We start from the raw sequence: 14,889 nt of genomic DNA, 5'->3' as shown, positions 1-14,889 counted from the left end.
CCATAATAACAGAGAAAGACATTCTCAAAGAAATTCCCCATTAGCAAAATCCTAATGAGCAAAACCTAAAAAAATTAGATTTCCTCCCACTCTGCCCCTTCCCTCAGATTAGAAGTCTACCCATATATCCAATCTGCAAGGAAAGTCTTCCACGTTCCCCACCTTCTCTCTCCTTCACCAATGCATGCAGACACGAGGATATTGCAGAGGGAAAGGGTTTCCAGCTCTAACTCTTCCCCTCCTTCCCACATCCCGCTGCTCCATCTTTAAATAATAAGAAAAGCAGAAAAAGAGAAAATCTAAAGGAAACCACCACCAAAATGACAAATGGTTCCACTGTCCAAAGTCTAAGCAGCCACTTCTCAGGTGGAAACCAGTACAGTCATATGGATGTGCTTTATATTTATATAAGCTTTATATAAGCTTTTGGATTCCTCCACCTGGATGTTTTCAGGAAGGGCAATTCACAAAAGGCTGTGAAAGTTATTTTGGCCTTTTTATATTGTAAAATATATTTCCAAGGCATCAGAGGAGGTAATATTTTTCCAAAATTAGTCTTCCCTCCCCCTCCTTTTTTTTTTTCTTGTTAAATTGTTGTAATTTGTTTTGCTAAGTTGAATACAGACTAAATAACAATATGTCAGTCCTTAGAAAGTCCATCCAAATATATGTGCAAATGGAAAATAAATTGAATAGGTTGATTTAGTAACTAGCCCATATAGTTACTATGATAAAGGTAAAAATATTAAATCTCATCCACAAGTTTATAGCTGGGTGTAACTTTAACAAATGCTGAATTCAGTGGAAATATCAATGTAAAGGAAGCAAAGGTCATAGTTCAACCGTATATATTTTTTTCGTATCCCTCTGATACTAAGCTGATGCTTTAAAATTTCAGTAAAGCTTTAATTTCAGTGAGAAACAGCTGACCTAGGTAGCAAAAAGAGAACTCTGTTACAAAACTCGGTTGCCATAAGCATCTGTTGTTTTGCCTTTGCCAAAATCATGCCTCTTGTGTTGGATTTCAGATGATGCACCCACGCACACCATATTAAGTATATTTCAATCAGTTGAATATTTGTCAGTAAAAATTCGTGTGTGAAAAATTCTCTGTTCTTCATAAACTGTTTTCTTCCCCTCACCTGGGGGCTGAAGTGCCTTTCTGGATGTTAAGCACTATCCGTCCAGTCCCCCTGCACCCTGATGTACTTAAGTCTCTTCATCACCATGGTTACAGCCTCCCACCACATAACTCTTAACTTTATTTATCTCATTGTTATAATTTAACTCACTTTCCTGAATCCTCTCCCCTTTCCTACTGCAGAGGGACATACAGCAGGGCGCATCCCTCGGGTATGGGCTACTCCTCAATTTCCTGCTCAAGAACCGATTCGCGTTTACACCAAAGGCGGGCACAAAGGTGCGCACGAAGACGACTTGTTGGAGTTATGAATTTTTCTAGCATATTTGGCTTAGGAAAAAAAACCACCTTATGATAATCCTTATGACCTGGGCTTGTTAACCCTCACCAGTCCCTGCCTGTGTCTGATCAGACAATCATTTTAGAAAACCCGGGGCTTGTGCCTGCATTTGACATTTTGCTAAGTTAACTAGTTACAGGATAGGAAAACCGCCTCGCAGGGGAACCACTGGCAGCAATAAAGTGTGGACATGTATGCAGGATCTTTACATGTGCATAGCATGAAGTGAATGAAGATGCTGGGGAAAGTGTAGGTTTATCTTCATCAACCAGAGGAGCAGAATTTCATCTCGAGCCAGTTTTATTTTAGTTTAGGTAGTGAGAAGACATTTCCATTTGTAAAATTTGCAGAAACCGTTGCTAGGTTCCCCTTTTTCTTTAAAGATCATTTTCATAGAGTTTTCTGCAGTTTAACATTTTAATATATTTTTAAAACTAATTAAATTCATCTTTGCACCCACCCTCAGTGAGAATGCATCAGTTCATTTTACTCCCTTCGTATTTAGATCTGAAGTGGCTGCGTGGAGCTTATATACACTATTTCATGGGCTCAAATCCTGTGATGACTTCTGCATGGAAGGTAACTAATTACATGTGAGCAAGTTGTCTCAGCTTCCATTGCAGTCAATAGGGATCTAGAGCAAACAGTCCAATGTGTGTAGAGGGATTTATCGGAGCAGGTGAAGATACCTGCTTTAGGATGAGAGGAAAAACTCCCAAGACCCTGACTAGCGGAAGGGGGGAAAAAAAAACCCAGTGATGCAGGATAGCAACAGACAGGAGATAACATGATAAAGTTATGAAGTTAAACTAGTTGCATTTTTTGCTGTTGGTAACAAAGCTCAATCAGTTAGAGATTATACTAAAAACCTGACAAGAAGTAATGATCTTTACTGTCTACACAGAGCTGGATTTGATCTTTTGTTTGATGATCGGTCCAAAAAGTCTAACGTCCCATTTAGATTTCAGGAAATGGATGAAACCCAAAGTGATAAGAACTATCAGTTTTCCAGAGTAGTTTAAATAAATGAATGCATAAAATAACACAGAGCATGGAGTGTTTACTAATGCCTAAATCAGTAATATGGTCATCAGAGGCAGCAGCACGGCAAATGTTCTTGATGCACATTTGTTAACAGAGGAATGGAAGTATATAACAGAGCTGAGTTTCAAGGCAGCAAACTGGTAATTAGACGTTTTGCCTCTTATGTTTTGTACTATAGCAGAATGTTAGTGCTGACAAACTTCATTGTGGCAATAAATTGATTGATAGTGGTAATTAATAACCAGAATTTTCACTCTAAGCATGCTTATCCTGTAGTACCAGTGCCCCCAAGCCATGAATTACAGTAGCTGATACCTCCTTGGTGTGCTGGCAGCCTTTGGTCTAAAGCTCTTCAAGAGCTTAAAAGAAAACATCTGCACCATCGTAACCCAGAAGGCCCTCTGCTACAGTCACTCCTGCTGTTAGGACCTTTCACAACCGCAGCAATGGTCAACGGAAAATCTCAAAAAAAGGAAAGACTTTGCCCATATTCTCAAAAGCCCGTCCCTTTCCCAGGGTGCTGGCACCTGGGGACAGTGGCTGTTCCACATGAAGACGACATCCTCGAGGCACTCTGCTGGTGTCCTTTCAGGCAGCATTATGGCTGCGTTATTTCTGGCACCGTCTGTTCCTGCTACGGCGGCTCTTCAGGGAACAGCGTGGAGCGGGAAATTGGGGTGCTGGCCCTGTGACTGCCCCTTCTTTTGCTGTGTGACTGACCGTGCCATCCCGCTGTCTTCTCCACAATGGCCACGAAGCAGCTTGGGAGAGGAGAATCCTTCAGAAACCAAATCATTGGGTAAGTGGCATGAACAGCAAAAGCCACGTTTGCTTTTACATTTATGCAGATGTTCTTCCGGTGTGATGTTCTCCTTTCAAACAGGTTTTAGAAGGTAATAGTGACCACTTTTGCTTTTGTTTACTTTCCCACTTTTCATTTCCAGCTGCATATTGTGAGGTCCCCTGTTTTGTCTTAGCACTTTGGCGGTGACCACTGGTATTGCCCACAGGGCCAGTCCGGCCACCTAGGCTACCTTTTAACCCAGCCTAACAGCATTCGACTCGTAGGAAGACTCTTTTTGAAAACAAAGGCAATTTTTTATTGCTGGAGCTGCAGTAAAAGTTCTGCACCACTGCTGCATTTCAAGAACCTTTTAAGGTTAGATTCTAACAGGTATTAAGATAGTTCTCAAGATAGCTGCCTAAATGACTTCGCAAAAGGCGAGCGTACAAGGCACAAGAAAGCATAACGCACAGAGCAACTATTACTGGGGACAAGCGGGTGTTTTGGGGACACAACAGCTTATGGCAGGCTTCTTTCAAAAAGGGGCTAGATTTTCACTGTACTGCTGACAGCTTGTGCTACTGACGGAGCATAAAGTAACTTTAAAGATGTTTGTAGTGGAAGCCATTTCCTTGAGGCGGGGTAAAAAGTTGCTACGGTGACCCTCAGAGGCACTATCTCAGCACATCTGGGGGCAGCCCAGGGACAAGGGAGCAGAGATAAAGCGTAATGCCTTTTGTGCTGCACTGATACCTGACAATTCAAATAAACTGATTTTATTTGAAGCACAGGTCACTGTGCTCACTACTACCGTCACGTTTGCTTCCAGATAACGCGCGATAGCTGCTTATCTGAGTATGCCTTTTTTTTTAATAGAAGCAACATTTTATTTTGCTTCTGAATAATCCCCTCTGTGAATTTAAGCCTAAGTCTCAGAGACAAGCAAGCTGGACAGGCAAAAAATTTGAATTTTAAATGTCTTGTTGAGCTTCAGTTGTTTTTTAGTATGTCTTACTTTATAAAGCTGAAATGTGTAATTTTGGGGTGGCACAAGCTGAGTTCAAACAATGCCTCAAGTCATATGCTTCCAAGTATATTTTTTTTCTCCCTAGGTGTTGCTACATCATGCCCGCTCCCCTGCAATCCAGACAAAAGAGTCATCCCTGGGAAAAACACTGACGGAAGATGAGGGAAATCTACAGACACTAAAAAAAAAGAACTAACCTTGAAGGCAGAACAGCAACACAGGGGAAAATTTTCACATAGTTTAATACCACTGAGTATTGACGCTAATATTTCTGTATTACTGAGAGAAAGAATACATTTTTTTTTTTCATATGCTGTGAGAGTACACATGGGCTTGCACAGCCTGTGTATTTCTGCCCCATAAAAAACACTTTCATTTATAGGGCAGGGCCAACTTCATCATTTGCTAGTATCTAATACACCAACGTTCTCCTCACTACCTCAGATCGTTAGGTAAAACCGCAGTATAAACAAAACTAACCACACCATTCTATACAGTTACTAAGTTGGGTTTTTGGGGGGGAAACCCGTCCACCTTTTAGGTAAGTGACATCTCTCGTAACTATCTCTTAACAGTTATTCTTTCTTGTAATCGTCTACATATCAGCTCACATCACGGAAAAGCAAAATCCAGCCTTCAGTTTGTGAAGAGTTTGGTAAAAGAATTAAGCTCTGAATAAACTGAGCGTCTGAACAAGTTGGGTGTCTGAACTTGCTCCAGTCTCAGGTGAGGTACTTTATTGTGATTATATACAGAAAGCATTATCCATGTTACATTTTTCCTTTGAAAAAAATATATTATTTCTATTATGTTTTATTAAATAAAATTAAGCCTACCAGGTAGTTTTGCTTTATGGTTAATACATTTGCCGTTTAGGTTTTCTGGAATTATAACTGGTAGATGGGACTTTTTGTTATAGAAAACATCATTGTTTTTTAAAACTTGTATTTCAATATATGGTTTTGAAATTTTCTACTCAAACTACAAGACATTTAATCTATTTTAAAGAGTGCTGGTTTTTGTTTACGACTTGGTTGTCAAGTAATTATAATTTTTGTTTCCCTTTGGAAGACCTCTGCAAGTACATTTTGTTAATAAACCCCTCACAACTTCCATTTTCAGAACGCGAAATTTCCTCTCATCTCACAAAAAGAAGAAAACCAAGAAGCAATCCCAGCCCTCTCTCGGTGATCTCTACAGCACGTTTCCTCCCACACGTGGCGAATGGGGAGCTCATGCTGCAGCACCAGGTTTTACATCACCAGCCGTCTGCCATCCTCACGCTACGCCTGCTGCTTTGGGAATAAAATGCTCTCTCACACCATCTGATACAAACATTCTCTGGTAAGGTTTTAATAGCCAGTCTCCTGCATCATTTTAGCTTTTTCCTCCCTTTCTACTCTTTAGCTACTCTTCTCACTTAAGTGATGAAATAAGACTTTCATAGCGTGTTGGTCACCTCCACCACGTTGTGAAAGACTGCAAAGAAATAGTCTCAAGATGTATTTCTTGAGTTGATTTTAAAACTTCGCATTTTCTATAAATGTTCAGATTAAATGTTAGGTTTTTCCCCCCTCCTTCTGTCTATGTCTAAAACAAGTGGCCAAGGTCAATTTAAAAGGTAATCAATTTTCATTCTACAACACTTGCATGGTTTTTGAATTACACGGTGTAGGCCTGTATGTATGTTGCAATGGAGGAATATATTTTCTGCATCCTTAAATCAGCTGCAGGATGACCAGCTGTAAGTTCTATGAAAGGAAATGGCCTTTTTTTGGGTATTCTAATGAAATCCTCTGTTTAGTAGTACTTGAAATCAATTCTTTCCGTGATTTCCTTCACTATTAGAGAGCAGAGGCTGATTTATTTTGAGCCAGCTTAAATAACTGGAAAGGCAAAGCTGAAGTTCAGCCTTTCACAAGACTTAAAGTTTTGATCAGCTGATCGAAAAGCCTGGAGCGATAGGGGTGTCTTAGCAGCTCCCACACCAAGCTCAACAAGGGGCATTGTCAATGACGGGGTCAGTCCATTAATTATACAGTGAAGAATGAAGGTAGGAAATAGTGGTCATGTGGGTTCTCTGAAGGAGACAACAATGACTCTTTGACAAACATTTGAGAAACAGAAATGAAAAAGCTTCATAAGTTTGCTTATGAAGGTAAAGAATAAGCACGGTAACATTTACATGACTAGAAAAGATGCATTCTCACAGAGGAAGGCGGTTTACAGAAGAAAACGCTTAATAGTTGGCATTTTAAATAAGAATAATTACATGCTTAGGAAAATGAGCATGTAGTTATGCATCTCTAATCAGAAATACAGAAGTTGAGAATATACAAGTCAAAGTACGAAAGGAATATACACATGGTGTGAGGAACAAAGCGATTCCTATGGAGCAATGGGACCCCCACCAAAAACTCAAATCACGGAGACTTCCTGAACTCCAGTGTGAAAAGCACAGCACTGGAGAACACAAGGCAAATGACTCAGACCACCTCGTGAAAAAAAAACCTTCAGGGAACGCAAGACAGAAAAGATGGTGGAAACATATGTGGAACAGCTTTTGTTAAAGCAGATGAACTGAGGAAAAACCGTATTCTGAGATGATTCTGAAGCGCCCTGCGATGGCCTGGCTTCCAACAGAGCATTCAGCAGCAGCATGATCTGTTGACTGAAAGATGGGCATATGGCTGACTTTAAACAGACTCTGCAGCCTAAGAAATTGACTTGCAAGTCTTCTAATCTCTGGTTAATACTACGCATTTTATTTAACTTTTCTATCACTTTGCAAAAAGCTATCTTTTGAATGAAAGGTTGGGTCGAACTTCATTGGAACTTTATTGGCAGGGAAGGGAAGAAGAAGCACACAAACACGCCAAAAAACCCTGACCCTGGAGAAGCGCTTAAATAGGATCTAGAAGACACTTAAAAGGAAAATGTGAGCAAGGAAATTCTTGTTTCACTTTGTTCCTTCCATACTTTTATGAACACAACACAAACCCCAGAATTTCAGCTATCTGCAGGTTAAAGGTGCTAATAATATATTAACCGGTAAATAATTTTACAGAACTCTTTTCAGTTGTGATGCTTATTTGTCGTCTTATGATGGAAGGAGGAAAATACTTCACGACTTTGCCTTGCAGTGCTCTAGCTCAGAGTGAGGGGCCATGTCATTGCATTCAGAAGATCCTCCAGCATAAATGGACGTGACGCATTAGACACCTCCACCAGTAAATACATGATACCCTTTAGGGACTGAACTTCTGAGGTGCCCAACACAGATGAATTGGACAGTTGGGCACCTTCCCAGTGTAAGGGAATATTTTACTCTTCTTCATGACCATATTGCCCTGAGCAACTGAGAAGTCGTTCTACTATCTCCTGTCTATCTCCTTGTAGATGATGCTTATTGCCACATTAAATATGCTTTAATTCTCTTGAGTCAGTAACAAGAAATCAAATAAACAATAGCTCAAACAAGTAGGTTAAACACAGCTATGCTCATGTTGCGTATTTAGAACAATTAAGGTTTATGAAGCATTGATTTTCTTTACCTACTTCTCTGAAAAGGAGCCGATACTGACAGGGCTGGAGACTGTGGATACTTTCCACTTGGAAAGCAAAAGTATTCTTCCAATCATTAGCAAAGGTTGCTGCAATCCTAGGGTCTAAAGTAAGAGGAATAAGTTTGATTCTTCATAGTGATTGGAGCTTTCATAACAACCCAAATGCTTAGCTCAAATGAATTTTCAAAGCTCAAAACCCTGAAGTCAAAGCCCTGACCAGTTCTGTGCACAGCATCTTCAATGTGGGTGAAGTGGCCTATAAACAGAATATAGGGCTTTCAGTTCAGAGTTAAAATTTAACAGCATAATTTATTCATTGGCCAATGAAAAGTGTGATTAAAGTTATCGTCTGAACTTCTGAAACAGAAAGATGCATGAGAAGGAGACAGCTTTAAGCAATGATCGATTTTTTTACTGTTGCCATATTTGCCTTCTTAGTTTTTTTCTTCTTTAGGTTAACAAGCCCACCGCTTCAACTGTTTCATCATAAATCAAGTTCTCTAGGTCTGTGACCTCCTCATTGCTGTTCTGCAGACTCAGTCCAGCGGATCTTGATCTCTCTTGAAGAGCAATGCTTAAAACTGGATACGATGCCCCAGTCAAAGCCTGGCATCAGCCCATGCATTACTTCTTGTGTCTTATCCTTGTTTATGTGTCTGCCTTTTTTGCAGTTGCATGAAAAATGCTGTCTCACATCCAGTCTGTGATTCACTGTAGCCTTATATGCATTTCTGACAACGTGTCATTTACTCAGCATCCCTCAGCCTGGATTTGTGGAGGTGTTTCAGACCAGTAACTTGCACTTCTCTACATTGAGCTGAATCTCACGGTTTAGACTGTTCCTGTGAGTGTTCATGTTCACTCTGAATTTGGGTTAGAATTTGGATTAGAGTCCAAACTGCAATCTAGCCCAACACAGCTGTAATTCCCTCCAGTTTAGTCCCCTTGCAGGAGTCACACAGTAAGCACACTCTATTTCATTTGCTTACGTGGACGTGCCCATTAACTCCTCTGAGATTTGTTTCAGGCTCTCTGCATAGATCTCTGCGACGGTGAACATTTTGATTAAGTTTTCAAAGATAACCCCATAACTAGCTGAATTCTAGAACTATAAAGGTTATATTCTAAGGCGAGGGGGAAAGAAGTCAAAACCCAGCTACAGCAGCAACACAGACCAACTGGATTATTTTAACTGCAAACAGAACAAAAGGATACAGTGATTTTGGTAAGAATGATCTTTCCCTACTGTCCTGTTTTCATCTGGGATAGAGATAATTTTCTTCCTAGTAGCTGCTGCGTTTTGGATTTAGTATGAGAATAATTGAGATTACAGCTGCAGTGGAACGGGGAAGTTGTGCAGTGCAGAGGGGATGCTGTCGACGAGCACCTACTCATGGATAGCAACAACTAAACCAATATGTGTTAAGTAATGCTCATATTAAGGCAGGGACTTTTTCAGCTTCCCATAGAAGCTGAGAGGGAGCATAGACAGGACAAGCTGGCCAAAAGAATATTCTGTACCATAGATGTGCTCAGTATATAAACGGGGGTTGATCGGGAGGCAGGAATCCGTGAACGCTGCTCAGGACGGGGTGGGCAATTGATCACGAGGTGGTGAGCAATTGTATTGCATTACAATTTTGTATATTCTTTTACCATTATTATTATTATTTTCTCTTCCATTACTGTTCTATTAAACTGTCTTTATCTCAATCCATAAGTCAGGGTTTTTTTGTTTGGTTTTTGTTTTGTTTTGGTTTTTTTTCCACTTTTTCTCCCTCTTGCCTCCCTACAGTGGCGGGGGGGATGATGGTGGGAGGGCAGTGAGTGAACAGCTGCACAGTCCAGGTTGCTGGCTGGGATTAAACCACGACACCCCACACACATATCCCCATCAAAACCAAGAGATAAAATCGTAGCATGTGCAGGCAAATTAATATTTATGTAAGTAAATATAGTAAATATAGAAGTAATGAGTATCAAAGACTAAGATCTGCTTTACTGCAAAAGATGAGTCACAACCACGGAGGAAAATGTGTACACAAATATAGGTATGAGGAAAACATGGGGAAGAACATTAGGGAGGATAAAATTACTATATGGGGAGGCTAGGCAAGTTTCCTTTCTGTTTCATTCTCTTTCCTCAACTCCCCAACATAATAACTTGTATGAGATTTAAAGTAAACCTGACCAAATCAAAATTTTACAGCAAAACATTCATTAAAACACAGTAATATTTCCTTCCAAACCTGATATGCTTAAGATAGCTTGCTGTAAAAGCAATCCCACACATATTAGACAACTCCATTACACATTGCATGAACGATAGCAAGACTGTAGAAAATGGACAGGGATCTCAGTGTAATAATATATAGCAATTACAGGTGGTCAGAACTTAATCTGAAAGCAACTCCAAGGTTTGATGGACTAATTAGCTAAGGCACATGATGTGCCTTATGCTCACTGGAGCCACAGAGGGTCTTAGAAGTCACAATGCAGTTCTTTATAATGCCTCACGGTACCCACAGCCTTAAGTTAGATGCCAAGATTCCTCCTACAGCCCATGGGAAGTCCTCAGCACCCATGAAAGCGATTTACGCACTCCAGCATGCCGAGCACGGAACCATGCACAGCCAACAGTCACCTAAGCCCTGTCCTTCAGAGATACTTACATATGTAACTCCAGGACAGAAGGAGATACTGGCTTCCACTTGAGATTCTTGGTTGTAAACCCTCTCCTATGGTTTATTGCTTAAGCCATTTTATCTCCTCCTCAGGACCCTCTCCCCCTGCTGGTTTCCCTTCCCCAAACAACCAAATAGGGAGAGCAGTGTCCCCATACTCTAAGTATGAAATGCGGCAAGGAAATGTAAGCTCTATCTGAAGATCCTCCCTTCCCCCTGAGTTGGAGGAAGGACTCCAACATCCCACACCTTCTCCAGCAGTTGTTCACTCAGCCTCTGCAGAAGCCTTTCCTTTTTAGGACTTATTGCACAGAAAGATAAGCGAGTCAGTATCAGCGTCTACCCGCCCCCCCCCCCAAGTCCCACTGAATATTATTTGTTCAAAATAGAACAGCTCTATGAGGAAAGAGTAGAGGGGTATGGTACCCCCAGGTACCCAGGAGCAACTAAGCTGCTCTTTTGGGATGTTTTGGAGAGCCACTGCTCCAAATCACATCCTTGCTCTGACCCATGAGGGCAGCTGCCCAGTGAGCCAGCCTTGGAGGCAAACTAAAGTGTTCTTGGATCCAGCTCAGGCTGCAACTAGTCAAGAGCTGGTGCCTCGCAAAGACATGGGCAGCAATGGGTGGCCTGGGGAAGACAGGGAGGGAGCCACACTTAGACTGGCCTCAGGTGTTGATCAAATCACATCCTTACCCACATGAAGATTTAGAACAGAAATGCATGTGAAAGCCAATGTCTAAATGTCTGGGTGCAGATGACTCCAAAGTCCTAGGCACACGTCTTCCTTTGTGGCTGTAGTTACACACACCTCTCCCATGAATATCCTACTGTAGTTACACACACCTCTCCCATGAATATCCTACTAAAAGGACGGGGGATCTTTAAAGAAGTCACTGTAAAGGAGTGATGACACAAGAAGAAATCCTAGCGCAGTTTTCACTGCCCCAACTCAGTCTTCGATACAGCAGCATTCATCTCATGCAAAGAGGGCTCGATTTTAGCTTTGATCTCCCAACACCTCTGCTGCTGTGCCCCATCCCGGGCAGTGGCTGTCACCAGGTGTCCCCCGCACAGGGGCTATCTGCCGCTGGCTCAGCGCTGCCTGCCTTGGGGCAGCTGCGGCACCACTACAGCCTTGCACCCGCGATACCACGGTCTGGGTAGTATCTTCACAGCAATGGAAATATAGGGTATAAATATTCATGGCGGATGTGAGTGTACATATATAGAGAGAGCGAGCTCAGTAATATTCTGTCCAGAAGTTTGTGACAGCTCAGCCTGGAGCTCCCCTGCAAGCCCCTCGGGGGAGGAGCGTCCCTGCCGTGTGGTGCTGGGCTGAGCAGGGACTCGCTCTGCTGCCCATCTGCTGCTGCGGGGACAGCGGGGACCTGCTGGGGACTCGCGGGCTTGTTTTCTATCTCCATAAGAGGGCGAGAATACCAAGTAGTTTGGAACAAACATGCAAAATACATCATCACCCATGAAACTGAAGCGCGTGTGGATTTTCAGAGCCTAATTCCCACCAGAGGTTTCCAAAACTGGTGTCTGATCTCCCATCCCTAAACGTGCAGTAACACAAAGATCACATCCGCGTTCTCTTGAAACTTCGGGCATTTTTTTTTTTTTTTTTGTAAAAACACATCCTCCCTATATAGAAGCCTGTCTCCGCAAAAAAAACCATCCCAGAACAACCCACACTGGTATTTTACTTCCGAAATGGGATTCCCTTTTTGTGATTCAACTCCCATCAACTTCAAAGGAAAACAAATAAATCAATTCCCGTCCGCCCGAACCCTCCCGAGGAGGGGCTCCGCACAGCCGCTGCTGCCCGGCTCGGCACCGGGACCCCGCTCCCGCGGCCACCTCCCAGGGGCGCCGCAGCCCCGGGATGGTTTTGCGGTACCGGCGTGCGGTTTCCTCGAACAAAAAGGGCGTGTGCGCGTGTGTCGGGGAACTCCTCGCGAGCCGGTGCGGTCGGGGCACAGAGCTCCCCGCGTGTCCCCGCGCTGTCCCCCCGCGGGCGGCGGGCCGGGGAGGGGCGTCGGCGGGGGCAGCCCCCGGCCATTGATAACCCCCGTCCACGCCGCCGGGGAGCACAGACCGCCGCGCACCCGGTGCCCGGGCACCTCCACCCACCCCACAGCGCGCCGTGAGTGGCCCCGCAACAGAGCGGAAAATACTGGGGGGGGGGGGCATTGGGGGGAAAGCGGGCTCGGGAGGAAGCGAGGGGGCTTTAGGGGAGCTGTTTGCCGGGAGCAGGCTCCGGCTGCCGCTCGCTGCTTGGATGCCGCAGCCGGCGGGTGCGGGTCCCGGCTCACGTTGCCCCGGGGTTACGGTTTCCCGCTGGGGTGGTCCCGGGGCCCCGCCGCCATCGGAGGGGGAAGAAAACAAACTAAAAGCCGCGGGGGTTACGACCCTGGAGGGATAAGCCCGCCCTGCGTCCCCCTGCCGACACAGACCCCGCCGGCTCAGCCCGGCGCGACCGGGGCGGGTGGGAGCCGCGGGGACGGGCAGCGGGTGGGAGCCGCGGGGACACCCGCCCGTCGGTGTCCGTGTCTCCGCAGGGCGCGGAGGATGCGGCGCGCCGGGACGCTCCGTCGCTGAAGCACCGGAGGAGGCTCGGGCGGCGCCGAGGAGATGCGGCTGCCCCTGGCCCTGCTGGCCCTGGCCGCCCTGGGGGCGGCGGCCGGCAGGGCGGGCCGGGAGGCGGAGGAGGAGGCGGCGGCGGGGCGGTTCTCCACGCCGGAGCGGCACCGGTGCAGCTGGGAGGTGCGCTGGGCGGCGGGGGCCAGCGAGCTGCGGGTGAGCTGCCGGCCGCCGGCGGGCGGCGGGGCGGCGCGGAGCTGCGCCTACCGCGGGGAGCCGCGGCGCTGCCCGGCCTACGGCGGCCGCAGCCGGCAGTTCTGGCGGCAGATCCTAGGCCGGCTGCGGCGGCGGCGGCACCCCTGCGCCCGGGGCGGCCCGCTCACCGCTCGCCTCTGCGCGGCGGGCCGGGCGCCGCCCGAGGCGCAGCTCCGCCTGCTGCCCGCCCCCGGGCCCTCCCCGACCGCCGCCCCCAGCGCCCGGCCCAGCGCCCGGCCCTACTGCGCCCAGCGGTGGCACTCGCTCTGCAGCTTCTTCGTCGGGTTCTGGGAGGGATGAGCCGCCCCCCGACCCGCCGGGACACCCACCCCCCCTCCCCTCGGCCGTGGCAGCCCGCAGCCGCCGGCGTCCCGCTGCTTTGTCAGCTTTCCTCTTCTCCTCCCCAATAAAGCGATAACTATTTTGTTACAAGAAACTCGCGTAACTCTTTTCTCGTCAAAGTGCTGCGATCCCCTCACGCTGCTGAACAGCGTGTGTGGCATCGCTCAGGGAACCGAGGTGACGAGAGCATCTGGGGACAGTTCGTGTATTTGAGCACATTAAAGTTTTTCAAAGGATGTAAACGCCCAGAGACAGCTATTCTCTCCCCCTAATCTATTTCTATAAGCCTAAAGGTTAAAGTCACACTGAAATTGCCCAACTAGAAAAAACAGACATTTATACCAAAATAAGGAACACCTGATGCTTCACCAAACAGTAGGTCCTAGAAAAATCTTTCTTGCTTACAAAGCTTTCACAAGCTAAACAAACCAGCCCAGTTCTGTTTCCACCGACCATATGATCACCGACCAACTTAAAATATTAACATGAACAGAGCTAGGTGAGAAACCAGCTGCAAAAAGACTGAGAAACTCAGAAGGAGCTAGGCACACACAGTGGATTTGGGAGATGAGTGGTGTTTCACCTGCCTAATGAGCTAGGGCCAAAGCAACAGTCACACTTAGAGGGACATAGTGTTGAAGTTGTAAAAAGTTGTTTTACCAAGGGGGAAGAGGGGTTCGAGATGCTAAATACTTTTATCCACTTACTGTGGTACATTTTGATACAAAAAGCTCAGGTTTCCCCTCAGTCCTGCTTTCTCTCCTTTAGACACATCCCACTCGGATTCAAAAAAAAAAAAAAGGGATTGTGATTTCTACAGCCCACACCTGACTGCACATCAGCAACTCCCCGACCCCGCTGCCCAGTAGAGCTGTGTAGAAAGCAGGGCTGCACTCCAGGAGATGCAGGAAGGACGTACCCCCTTCTTTCATAAAAAAGGAAGCTCCTGGGCAGTCACTTGTGGAGAAACCAGTACAATACTTGTCTGCAGGGAGGTGTTTGGTTAAGGCTTACATTAATTTAACTGTTCCGCAGAGATATCTCAAAATAATCCCTGCAATCATAGAATCATAGAGTGGTTTGGGTTGGAAGGGACCTTAAAGATCACCTTGTTCCA

The 14,889-nt window shown here is 45.4% G+C and overlaps 1 protein-coding gene and 1 long non-coding RNA gene across 2 annotated transcripts in view; one reads left to right on the top strand and one right to left on the bottom strand.

Annotated features, from left to right (window-relative positions):
- Positions 1-10,763, bottom strand: part of LOC141744982 (uncharacterized) — a 34,623-nt gene extending 23,860 nt beyond the window's left edge. Inside the window, exon 1 of the long non-coding RNA XR_012587636.1 lies at positions 10,575-10,763. This is a non-coding gene — a long non-coding RNA (uncharacterized LOC141744982). The remainder of the gene's footprint in view (positions 1-10,574) is intronic.
- Positions 10,764-12,556: 1,793 nt separating this feature from the next.
- FGFBP3 (fibroblast growth factor binding protein 3) lies at positions 12,557-13,838 on the top strand. Its single transcript, XM_074591959.1, has 2 exons — positions 12,557-12,738; positions 13,154-13,838. The coding sequence occupies exon 2, from the start codon at positions 13,227-13,229 to the stop codon at positions 13,728-13,730; it is 504 nt and encodes a 167-aa protein (XP_074448060.1). The 5' UTR covers positions 12,557-12,738; positions 13,154-13,226; the 3' UTR covers positions 13,731-13,838.
- Positions 13,839-14,889: the final 1,051 nt, after the last annotated feature.

Source organism: Larus michahellis, chromosome 6 (assembly GCF_964199755.1).
Source record: "Larus michahellis chromosome 6, bLarMic1.1, whole genome shotgun sequence".
Classification (NCBI taxonomy): domain Eukaryota; kingdom Metazoa; phylum Chordata; class Aves; order Charadriiformes; family Laridae; genus Larus; species Larus michahellis.
This window is presented reverse-complemented; position numbering and strand designations above follow the sequence as displayed.

Bases quoted from the DNA above. Each gene is read 5' to 3' on its own strand.
- FGFBP3 (XM_074591959.1), top strand. From the start codon at position 13,227: ATGCGGCTGCCCCTGGCCCTGCTGGCCCTGGCCGCCCTGGGGGCGGCG.